This window comes from Kryptolebias marmoratus, linkage group LG1 (genome assembly GCF_001649575.2).
Source record: "Kryptolebias marmoratus isolate JLee-2015 linkage group LG1, ASM164957v2, whole genome shotgun sequence".
NCBI classification, from domain to species: domain Eukaryota; kingdom Metazoa; phylum Chordata; class Actinopteri; order Cyprinodontiformes; family Rivulidae; genus Kryptolebias; species Kryptolebias marmoratus.
In genome coordinates this window covers 8,690,851-8,703,363 of record NC_051430.1, presented here as the reverse complement: position 1 = coordinate 8,703,363, position 12,513 = coordinate 8,690,851, and the positions used below count along the sequence as shown (strand labels likewise).

At 46.0% G+C, this 12,513-nt stretch overlaps 1 protein-coding gene across 3 annotated transcripts in view; it reads left to right on the top strand.

Annotated features, from left to right (window-relative positions):
• Positions 1–450: 450 nt before the first annotated feature.
• Positions 451–12,513, top strand: part of tet3 (tet methylcytosine dioxygenase 3) — a 36,059-nt gene continuing 23,996 nt past the window's right edge. Inside the window, exons 1-2 of one of the 3 annotated variants that reach the window (XM_017414628.3) lie at positions 451–664; positions 1,434–1,493. Coding sequence is in view for 1 of the 3 variants with exons in the window: in XM_025005593.2 (XP_024861361.1) it covers positions 7,066–7,143 (78 nt within the window). In the remaining 2 variants the exon portion in view is untranslated. Of the gene's footprint in view, positions 665–1,433; positions 1,494–6,795; positions 7,144–12,108; positions 12,482–12,513 lie in introns of those variants that run through there. The other 2 variants (XM_025005593.2, XM_017414627.3) reach the window with 2 other exon arrangements.

Here is a 12,513-nt window from a genome sequence, read left to right as displayed (position 1 = left end):
TTCGCTCGACACCCTCGCCTGCTCTCCTTCAGTTTCACCCAGCAGCAGAGCCCAGCCCGGCCTCTGATTGGTGGACAGGCCACCTTTGTGTGCTATCTCTAGTGTGACGTCTCTCAGGCGAGCGCCGTGCGCTTATGTGTGTGTGTGTGTGTACATTAGTTCATGAGTGTATATGTTTGAAGAGAGATATGGGGGGAGGGGGCGGTTGAGGGGACATCACATATGAGGGCGGAGAGGAAGAAAAAGGGACTGGAAGGAAGGAAGGAAGGAGCGATAGTGGTCACATAGAAAAAAAAAATCCTCTGTGTGTGAGTGTGTGTGAGGTAGAGTTATTGGCATATGAGCAAGAGGGAGGGAGGAGGGGGGGAAGCTCGAGAGAGAGCAAGCGCGACGGGAGAGAGAGAGAGAGAGAGAGAGAAAGAGAACGTGCGTACGAGGGCTCATGTAAAACCAGATTAAAAACACAAGATGGCTTCCTGAATGGGCCGCTGGAACACGGACGAGAGCGAGAAAGAGACCGAGAAGGAAGAGAGGGGAGACTCGGAGAGAGACGAAAGGGACAGAGGGGTGGGGGCGAGGACGAGACAGGGAGCCGGAGTCCTCTGATGGGGATTCGGCGAGCGGACTGAGGAGTACGAACCGAGGCAGCTCCGAGGCTTGGAGGGTAAATATTCCTCTCTCCAGACTATTTTAGGATTGATAGGTGGGTGGGGGCGTGGAGGTGGGGATTTGGGGGGGAGGGTGTGTGTTTGTGTGCGTGTGTGTGTGTGTGAGTAAAGGTTGGCAGGACTGGGGAGCAGCTCGAGACAAAACAGATCATTTAACACCGAGACAGCCGGGGCCATGAAAACAACGAGGACATGCTGTGTCAAAAAAAAAGATGCTCGCTATTATTGTTACTACTATTTTACTACAGTCAATCCCTTTAATTTTTTTTTTTTTTTATCTGTTCATCTGTCTCATCTTATGCTAACCTCCTTCACCGACACTTGTCCACACTTTGCCAAAATTCATCTGCAATAAAGCTGTCTTATACTGATTTGTGAAATGCATCTATCTGAAAGCTGCGCCGGCTCTGTACGGAGACATTACATAATTCTATAAGCGAAACTGAATCTCATTCGCTGTTCCAGCAGTGGAGGAAAAAAAAAAAAAAAATGCCGGCTCACTATTTGAGCACAAATCAAAGAAAAGAAATTTCCGAGCACGGCTGCTTCTTGAATGCCAGGAATGATAAAGGGGTGGCGTGTAGGATGGCGTACGTGTTGATAAGCTTCCACATAAAGGTGGCACATTTTCTTTGAACAGGCCCGTGTCGCATTGTTCTATTGATTGTTAATCTCTCTCTCTCTCCCCCCCTCCTCCCTCCCTCCCATCTCCCTTTGCCTCCTTCTCTTGCCCCCTTCCTCTTGTTCCGTTCAATGGCTGCGAAGGTGGAATACCTTGAAGGCAACAGTCAAGGCTGCTCAGGACATCCAGAAGTAGCAGCTGAGGTAAGAGAGGTCACTGGGTTTGTGTTTGTGTGTATTTCTGTCCTCCCTGCCCCATCTGCAGGATCTCTTCTCATGTTGCTGTGGTTGTTCGCTGTTAGCGCTTTCTATTTACGGTTAATGTTACTCAACGTAGCAACCGGTTCTACATTTCTGTGTGTGTACGCATCGTAGTTTTGGTTTATTTGTGTGACTGCGCAGAGAAAAAGTGTGCTTGCCTGTGAGCGGCTGTGCTGCCGGGATGTCATTTATCCGCAGCGAACGCCAACGCTCATTATTTTAGCCCTGACTTCACCTCGAGCTGCAATACAGGTGCATTAGCTCCTTCGCCACGGTCGTTCTCCAAACCGAGTGTCACTTGCCGACGGTTTTTAAACCAGCGACTTTATCTCCAAGGCGGTGTTGAGCTAGGCGCCTCAGTGATGAGGCGGCGACATCCTCAGTTTAAAGCGTCCCACGCTGCCCGCTGATTGGTGCCAGAGCCAAGCGCGTGTAGATACAAGAGACCAGGGAAAGGAGGAGGGAGGAGGAGGAAACCCTGCGCGCTGGCTCAGGAGCCAGCGAGGGGAGGCCGTCCTGCTTCTCCTGGGTTCTGGAGTCAAATGAGGTAAAGGGAGCGAAAGTTAGTGGGTCACGCATGCGTATATGCGCGTGATCGCTGGGCGTAGTAAAACTTGGGCGTGTGGTCGATGGGAACTGCTGTTCGCCGGCAGGCGCGCAAGCTCGTGTGAGAAAAAAAAAAAGCGCAGACAGGCGGCGGAGCTTCACGAAGTGCTGCAAATGAAACATGATGTTGGCAGAATTAAAGGGGTATTCACATGGCACGCTTTGGTTGGCTTTCTATGAAACGAACAGGGAAGCATTATGGGAACTTTTATATAACAATTGACACCAGCTTTTATGTTCACTTGCATATCTCCAGGGATAAAAAATGTAGGTTAGTCATTCATTTTCAGCTATGTCCTTTGACCAGCTAGCTTATCTCTAAGCCTACCCTAATCCCCATCCATATGCACAATGCCCTTTGATTTTAAAGTATATATAATAATCTTGAATAAACTGGAATTATTACAATAAAGTGTTCTTTCCTGTGTTTTAACAAGTTGGCATTCTTAGCCTTTTGGTTATCTGGAGCTCCTGTTATTAAAGGCTGATGTGCACATCCTGGGTGGAGTGTTTACCTCATCAGGATCCGTTTCCCACACAACCATTTCCCTGGTTGCACAAAGATAAACGCTGCATACACCCTACAAGTTGGGGGCATTCATTTTGACAATTAAAATAAGCAGCTGCGCAGCATCATTTGGTGTTTTCAGCTCCTGCTCAACAGCTTCAACAAACACTAAAAACATGGTGTGAGAACAGATGCCGGTAAAATGAAGCCCCGCGGAACTTTGCACGATTTATTTCACATTTCTCTGCTATTCAGGAAACAAAACTGTGTTTAATGGGTTACCGCAACAGGTTAGAAGACAGACAGACTGCACTCGCATGATTTTTTTTTTTTTATCTCTTTCCCCGCCCATGCACAGGATTTCCTCTTCATACATGAACTTCGTGCAGCGCTCAGGTGAGAAACGGCAGAGCAGAGGCCCTCAGAGCAGCAACCGCGTGACGCCACGTGGAATATCTGCTAATCATACGTGTAGTTTTGCGTCTGGAATCCCCGGCCTCGTTTGCAAAGAGTTAACGCTGACCTAGTTTCCGTGGCAACACTGAATATCTGATGACATCATTGCTTTAATTTTAGCCTGGCATTAAAGGGGCGGTCACATGACCAGCTAGCTTGCTCCACGTGTGGGGAGGTGTGTGCGTGTGTTTGTGTAGTAAGCAGTTTGCCGTAGAGTACAGACTCAGGAAGTGGAGGGTTTGACATCAGCTCTTCCATTCAGTGTGAGCTTTCGATGTATTTTCTGCTCTGTAAGGTTTCCACTCCTTCAGCGAAGAACCACCGTCTTGGTTACCCACCGGCACTAGTGTCATCTCAACCAAAAACTGCTCTTGTCTTGACTCAAAAGCCTCTGTTTAAGGATACAAACGTGAAGCATTTCAAGATTTGTAACAGTCAGCAAATAAAAAAAAAAAACAGAAAAAAAAGGGCTTAATTTGTCACAAGATGTGCTCGCATGTCTTCACAAAGGATCTTTGTGTTCTTTTTTTGGTTTGCCTGGAGCACCTTCAAAAATTCAAGATAGATTTCGTATTCATTTTTCACCCTTTATTTCGTCGTGTCCCTAAAGTGATGTTCTGACAAACAGTTCTTGATAGTTAGTACTTTATCGGTCACAGAGCACGGAGTACGGAGAAAAGGGCAGAAGTCTTTGTCCAGGCTAGGCAAACTGCCAGCTGAATCAAGGCTCAATTTATTTTGTTTTTCAGAGTTATAAACAACTTTCTTAGAAATGACATACCAGCGTGAAAGAACTCTACATTCTGATATTAAACCTCTACAATTTCGCATGACATCACTTGTTTAGTTTCTTGCAAGTTTTTTTCGACCGAACAATGTTCGTGCTACTACACACATGTTGCTCAGCTGGGAAAACCGGCAACAAATTACAAAAACAGAAGTTTAATATTAGCTGTCCAGTATGTTGTTTTTGAGAAAGAGTCATTTCATAAGCCTGAAAGACGATATAAAAAGAGCCCTTGTTTGGCTAGCTGTTAGCCTAGCCCGGAGGAAAACATCAGACGTTTTCTACATACTTCATGCTCTACGACTGCGACTGATGTCACGGCTGATAAGGTACTAATGACTACTGAGAACTATCTGACAGGACGCCGCTTTAAGAATGATCAAACTATCCCTTTAACTTGTTTACATAACTTTAAAAAACTCTCCACTGTCAGCGCTGAAATAATACAAAGTTCAAGCTCAAGATCAAGGTTAGTTGTGTTGTCTGTGGTTAAAAAACAAACCTTGACTGCTGGCCTGTACGCACACTGAGCAGGAGCCGGACGCTTTCGTCTGATAAACTTGTCTTTTAGAAAGATTCTGTTTTATCAAAGAAAGCCAAATCATTCCAAGCCGTCCCATTCCTGGGGTAGCCTGTGATGCTAAGACGCGTTTAGTCTCCAGCAGCTTACTTTGCCCTCATGTAAATTTTTTTGTCTTGCAAAGGCACCCACTTTTGCATTGTCTGTCCTGCCGCTCTGCTCGCAACTCTGTGTGTGCCATGTCCACGGCTGGGCCGCAGCCGTCCTGCAGCTGGATCAATATTCTGCTCGATGCGGTGACTTATGGCTGGCAGGACGTTGGCGCCTTTGGCCGCGGTACCTGTGCTTGATGTCGGAGGGAGGACGTCGGCCGCCTGGTGCCGCAGTTAATAAAAAATGAATGGAAAGACAAGGGGGAGGAGCCCTCAGCTGTTGCTCGGGCCCTTTAACTCTCACTCTTCTGGCGGCTGCTCTGCTGCTCCCACTGGGCGCGCAGTTTATACAATCCCGAATCCCTCTGCTGCCAGACGCTGCCAGGTTTTATGTAATACAGTGCAACAGCTGTTGGAGCCTTCATCACGTACTATAGAAACACACACTTGAAAATCCTGATTGCTGAAGTCTATTTAAATGGAGCCTTCGGATACTGAAGAATTGGACTGAGTATAATAGTCCAAAATGCTATTAGCTCAGAAATGCATTCACTCAGTAATCAGAGATCTCGCCAAACCATTGTCTGCTGTGAATCGCTGTAAAGATGTGTGTGTGTGTGTGTGTGTGTGTGTGCAGCTTTACAGAACAAAGTGGCGGACTGGCCCCTTTTAGTCTGGGTATGCCTGACTGGAACATATGGGAAGCTAATCTTAGCCCCAGTCCTGAGAGACAGGACTGGCAACCAGCCACTGTGCGGGCCTGAGGGAGGCTTCTCTTTTTTTTTAATTTTCCTCTGAGAAACTTCTGATTTAGACTCAAAATATTGTCCGTCAAAACGCACCATGTAACCTTCTCTGATAAACTCTCCACGGCTTACTGTGTGGTATAAATGCACACGTCCTTGTCCACAGTGAGAATTTACAGCTCTGCTCTTGTTTATGACTCGGTACACATCGGGCCGGCAGGTACAGAGTGTACTTTTTGTTGTTGTAAACTCCATCTGTTTCCCCCTCTGTCTGTTCGTTTTTTCTTTGTCTCGGATCCAGTGTTCCCCATCAGAACTGATCTACTCTGGGTTTGCTTCCCCCTTTTCTATTTCCTAAATCTCAAGCACAAAGAGCAACCTCCTAAACCCCCCCATCCATCTCTCAGTCCTCTTTCCTTTTTGCAGCTCCACCCAAACGGCCTCCCCACCTATCATCACCTTTCCAATTTTTTTTTTTTTGTTGTTGTCTCCTCCCCTCCCCTCCCACCCACCTCCCCAAACCACTCCTCCCTTCTCTCCCTTTGTGAGGAGTACAGTGTGAGGGGTTCGGGAAGAGGAGGGGGGCGGGGTTGGAGGTGCGGACTCGCCTCAGCTGAGCGAATCGTGCTGACTTGCACGTGCCGAATGTCAGGAGTTATGACTCAGACTGGATGCCCAGCTCAACGAGGCGGCGCTACGATCCACACCCAAACACTCCTTGAACCTTACACCGACTCAGCCTGGCAGCTGCAAGGAGGGGGAAAAAAAAAGAAGAGAAACAGGCAAAGAAAAACAGTTACGGTTAGGGTTACAGATCATGGTAACACGTAGTAAATCTCTTATTTGTTCAGTAACGCGGAGAAGACTTCGTGTTGCTCCTACTATTTTTAAACCTCCCGTTGCCCTTCAGCCCTCTCGTCCCACCCACCAGTAAACCCAGTGACCCTCGGCGAACAATCCATCACTTTGTTCCCTCGCTGGGCTGTGCTGCATGTGTGGAGGAAAATCATTAAGCTTGCCTCTGCATTTATTGACGGAGCGTGCATTAGCGGGAGCCTTCACGCGCACGAGAGAAATGAGAGGGCATGCTGCAGGCGCGCACACGGGAGAGGGAGTGAGATAAAGAGAGAGGATGCAGGAACGGTAACAGAGCAGATGACCTTGATGCTGCGTGGCTGCAGGACACTGTGGTCGGGGTTGGGGGTAGACGGAGTTAGACGGGAGAAAGGTGTCAGCTGACAGGATAACCCTCATGGCATGACTCTTACGTTTCTGTCAGCTGGTTTTAAACTCTCAGGAAAATATTTATGTTTAAATTGATATTCAGATGGTTAATGGTGAAAAGTAAGAACATGTCAAAAAGAAAAATAAAGTTTTATAGTGTTTTTTTTTTCTGTGTATGTGTTACATATTCACCAAGCTTCCACCGGTGATGTGCTGCTAACATTTCAAAGGCTCCTTTCGGTACGTGAGGGTTTGTGTCAGGATTTAGTTGCGAAGGAAAGACAAAGATGACTCAGGCTTAGTCATACGCGACTCTCAACACACACGGCTGAGGATGGACTCCTGTTGTCAGTCATCCCTCCTACAACCAAGACCTTTCCTCCGCGCTGCTGAGAAACGACAAGAGCGAGGCAGCGGAGTGAGAGAGATGAAGAGAAAGAGGAACAGAGAGAAACAGAGAGCCGAGGGCGTGAAACGACTCATTTGGATGACAGTTTGACTACACGGTTAGTTGAGATGATCGGTGGAAGATTAGGAGTCTCTGCCGCGCCTGCTGCTCACTTTCTCTCAATGCCGGGTTACAGCACAGTTACCGTAAGTGTGATTTCATTTTCACTTAAGAGTTAAAGAGGTCATTCTTCTCTTCATTAATCATCTCCAGGTCTTGGCTACAGGCTAATGTTAGGTGCAATATCAATAGTCAGAAATTACGTTAGTTAACGATTAAGGAGGTGTGGGAAACAGCCGGGTTGTTTGCTTTTACACACCTTAAAGATGAAACACCGTAAAAATGAGCAAACTCTGGTCTCCCTTTTGCTCATTTATTTCTGTGATTAATTTCAGTTGTTTTTTTTTTTTTTTGATTTGCTGCGATAACCAAACCAGATTGTGGTAAACACCAGAACTGTTGAGTAATGTTTTATGTGAAATAACACCTACTCCGATGCTGATGAATATGAATCATCCCGGAGCCCATGTGTTTGAGTCAACCAGACTTTCTGTAATTCAGCACGGTTTCTTTACATAGTGCCGATTCACAAAAAGTCATCCCAGGACAACACGCAGAAGAAGTAAACAACTCGAGTTTATATACGAAATGTTCAGCCCGAATAAAATCCACTTCAGTTCAGCTCAGTCAGATTTATTGTATTAGGAATAAGGCGCAACTAGCCACAAAGTTTAAACTGTCTGGTATCAGTTGTATCTAAAAGGTGCTTGATTGCTACTGTGTCTTGTGTCAAACTGTGTCAAAAGATAAAACATATAATTACTGAGCGCAAAAACGCTTACAAACTGTTTTACACAAAACCCCGGTTTTCTATAAAGACAAGTAATAATAATATTTTTACCTATGTCATTGATTATTTCTACTGTAACCATTTCCATAATGTTATTAACAAAAGTTGTCATATAGTCAAGCAACTGCACCTCCCCTTTAATCAATTCTGTGTGCATAAATACAATTGATAGCCATCAATCTGAACTTCATTTAGATTGGTTTCCTTTAACCAAGTCTCTGATACCGAAATTACATTAAAACTTTTACTGAGTTAAGTAATCAGTTATTTTAACTAGATTGTCGTTTAAACTGTGACCGTTGAAATGAAAGATAGACAGTGCTCTGTCCAACACAGGACCTGTTATGTTATTAAATATTTCCTCTGTATAATATTTACATTCATCAATTACAGGAATAAATACATTGTAGTCAACATGCTTCCCTAAATCATAAACCTTATTTTACTTTCATCAAGTGTGTTCATCGGTTTGTCCATGAGGAAATGTATTAGTCCATTTAATATGTGTATCTGACCTGGTTCCTCTCGTGGCCCTCTGTCCTTAGACTACCTGTTCCTTTTTAGTTACGCTTCATCCTCCTGAATCTTCCCCTTTGTATGCTTATCAAGTTCTGTCATGGCTTTTATTATCTTCACAGCCCCAGGTTGATCTCAAATCCATACATTCCCATTCCTAGTCCATGTTCCAAAAATTTTTGTTCTGGTTTCTTAGCCTCCTCGCTTCTCTTGCAATATACCCATTCTTTTTTGTTAAATGTTCGTTTATAAGCACGTTTGTTCCCTTCAGATTTTTTGCTTGCATTAAGACGTCATTCCTCTGTTTCCTGCTGATGAATCGGACTATAATAGCAGGTCTGGATTTCTCAGAGTTCCTCCCTTTGAATGTTTATGTCATGACTCTGGAGATAGCCCACCACCTGTTGCTCCAGAGACAACAGTTCTTAGCTCGGTGCGTCCTCTGTTGTATCCGCATTAGCTGTCGCTCTGGCGTACGTTGGGTGTCGAGTTTCCATACCTGTAATCAATAAGTCCTCTCTCTGCGTATATTGTTCCAGTTTGCCGATTCTCTCTTTGAGCAAAGCGGTCTTCTTATCCCTTTCTGTCAGCATCGTTTGTAGTGACTTAACTTCATTTATAACTTTGAGCAAATGCTCCTGTTGCGATGTTTACTTTGTCAGCTCCTCTGACATGAACTTTAGTGACTGCTGAATCTCTTCCATGTCTTCTGTAGCTGCCATATCTTTGTTTATGTGTTATTTTTGCCGTTTATCGCTGCTCAGTCTTCAGGTCAGTTTTAAACAAAGTACTTGTTGTTGATGACTCTCAGCTACCACCACCACATCATTTTTAGCTCAGTATTTGTAAAATTGACTGAGATATGGACATGTTTGTGTTTACTAAAATCGCTTTACTCATGAATCAGGTTGACTTCAAGAGTTAATAAGTTGTAGATTCAAAGATTACTTTGAGTTACATGACTGCCCGCCATGCATGGTCACAGGTGATAATTACACGTTTAAAGTTAGATAGCTAATGCTAAACATACTTACATTTCACATTTATTGAGTTAAAGTTAAGAAAAAAATCACAAATTGTATTAAAACCTACAGTATAAGACTGTGTAGTTACCCAAACTATCTAAGTTTTATTTTTCATGGAGTCCTGCCCCTTCAGCTGCACATACAAAAAACACGCTCACATGCTATTGAAGAACTCTGGAAGTCGTGCTGGATTTCATGGAAAAAGCTCTATTTGTCACCTGTTTTGAGACGATTTCATGTTTTTTGGTGACCCTGCGTTCGTGAAAAGAGGTTCGTCTTTGTGACCTCCGAGGCGCCATTTTTTTATGCTGATGTTTAGTTTTGTTTAGTTTTTGTACGTGAACCATGAACCGTGGCAGAGTCGAGCTTTTCAATGTCCCATTGTCTTTTCTAAAGATTATGACCGGGGCTGTTTTGGAGGTTTTTAATCCGTCCTACAGGCGTACAATGTGATCCACTTAGCTAAACTGTTGTGCATGTTTTTATTTGTTGTTATACTATGAAGGACAAACTTCAGATAAAAGTGCAGTATTCAAGGACTGAAAAAGGACCGCTTGTATTCAGTGTACTTGAAGGACTCTGGGTGGAGAGCATGTGATTCAGGGGTTAAGGCAAGCCTTGGGGTAAAAACACTGTGTCACTGCAGCTGAGGGAGTGAGTGAGCACAAGCCAGGATGTAGTCAAGAGTTCGTTGGCGTGCATGGAGTTGGTGATAGTTAAGTGGGCTGTATGTCCCACGTGCCCACCCAGTGGTGGAGGCAGAAATCCTGGTGGGAGACACTGATGTTGACGAGGCAGCGACGTCATCGCCGCATGTGTTTCCTTCCTCTCTTCCTCCCTGCTTTCCCTCTCGCTGATTGGCGCTCGCTCATCACGTGACCCAGTGCTCTTACGTCTCCTCTCCTTCCCTTAAACAGTTTCGGCTGCACCGTGTTTCTCTTTGGGTTCGAACGCTCATCTGTGTGTGTTTATACGAATATGTGTGGCAACATCGAGACAGACAGTGCACAGCTTAGAGCGGGCGCGTCAGAAAAGTGTTGGAGCCGTAACGCTGTTCTAGGACAGGCTCAGGAAACGGGGACAGAGGGAACTGATCGAGGGAGGCAAGATTGGAGGAAAAAACAGATCAAGTGAGAGCAAGAGGAACAGGGAAAAGCCTAAATATGTGAAGCAGAGAGCGGCTAGGGAAGTTAATCTGGTTATAGCAGAGTGTAGCTCACACACGCTCAGTAATACAAGAGAAAAGTGCAACGCAAGAGCTCACATCGATCTGCATTGGTGAGACAGCCACGTTCCCTCTCTTTCATCCACGTTTTCTTCCTGGTTAAACCTACTTCCAAAAGTCCAGCGATGTAGGAGAGAAGAGAGGACCACAAGGCCCGTCAGCCAGCAAGTGAGCAAGAGGAAACATCCAGCGCTGAAGACGAGGCTGATAATGATAATGGCAGAGACGCTAAGGCAGAACATGGGTGAGGAGAGAATAACAAGAGTACATTATCGTAAGCTGGTGGACAGGCGAGGGAGAACAGAGGCTCCGTGTTGTCATTCTACACAAATGTAATGGGCAGATTTTCAGAGGCTGCCATCTTTGTTTTCGGACAAGTTGCCGATCCTTTATCTGTGTGAAGATCTTCCATCCAGTTACCGAACAACTCTTCTCCCTCTTGTTTTCTTCCCTGTGCAGTGTTGTCATCCTGTTCCCCCTGCTCGCTGTTGTCGGAGTGTCATCGCCCGTTCCCTCTTCATTCCCTCCACACGCTCGCTCTTTGTGTATCGTCCTCATCGGGCTTCTGTTTTCTTTTGCCGGCGTCGACGAGCAAATTGGCATTGCAGAGTTCTGACGAGTGGTCTTACATCGGTTGAGTCACAGCTGACTGCAGTCTGAAACCTTCCACCTCAACTGCGCCCTTTGGGATCTTTGAGGATGGGCCAGCAACACCATCAGCAAGTCGACTCCCTCGCTATCTGTCAGCCCTGTAGTGTTTGTAGCCTCGCTGTAGGATTTGTTTATCAGCCACAGGTATTATTTCGAGCGAGAAATAAAGGAAGAGGTATGAATGTGAAGGAAAAGGAGAAACGGAGATTGACGAGCCATTATTGGCGGCGTCGGCTTTGGCCCAGGACCGAGCCGAATCTAGACACTCAAAAGAGGACGCACAGAATCGTAGCAAGAAACAGCAATATTGCATTTGCAGTGGGCAAAAAGACGGGGGGAAAAAACTGCTTTTATTTGCTCCTTTTTCCCTTTTCCGTTGCAAGCCGAGACTGTCTATTCGTTCTGCTGCCGTTTTCGCCTCGAAAGCAGTGAAGGTCGGTCGTTATCGAAATAGTCATTTTGGAGCTCTTGCAGAGAAACAAAACATACATGTTGCCTGCAAGGTAACACCATCAAATGCAGCAGTGCTGAAGGGCGTGGATAGAGCCAGAGAGAGGTGTTCTCATTGGTAAGAGCTCTGCTGCACTGAGCTGTTTCCTAGGTTGCTGCTACCAGCGACTATCCCCCACTGCTCTCTGTGTTTCTGCTCACTGCACACTCCTCCATTCCATTGTACGTGCCCGCTGCGGCTCAGATAATGGCCTCTCGCTCTGCACACACTGACGAAAGAGAGGAGAGGAGATGGAGGGGGAGGCTGTGTTTGAGAGGGAGGGGAAAGGAGGGAGGGAGGGAGAGCGAGCGAGAGGGGGGACGGTGGGGGCTGCGAGGAGAAGCTGACTGCATGTGTAGTCAAGTGAAAGAAAGAGGATATTGAAAAAGGGAAGGGAGGAGCAGACATAGATAATGAGAAAGGAAAAAGCAGAGAACAGAGAGCTTTGGCTTTAAGAAGAGCCAAGAGAATACGAAACGTGTGTGCCGTGCCGGGGGGAAGTGGTGGATTGTGTGCGCGGCTGGACGTGTGCGCGCATGTGAATGCGTGCTTCAGTGCTCGTTGTGTCTGTGCGCTGCACAGACGGCAAGGAATAAACCACGAAAACAACCGGGCGAGGACGAATTGCTTATGGATCCCTGTGCCGGCAAGCAGCTCTAATGCTCCTCTCTATCTGCCCATCTCTCTGCTTTTCAACCGGCAGCTCCGTCTGGACGTCTAGGACGGCGTAAGTATATGTCGCGGACCACCTCGAGGCTC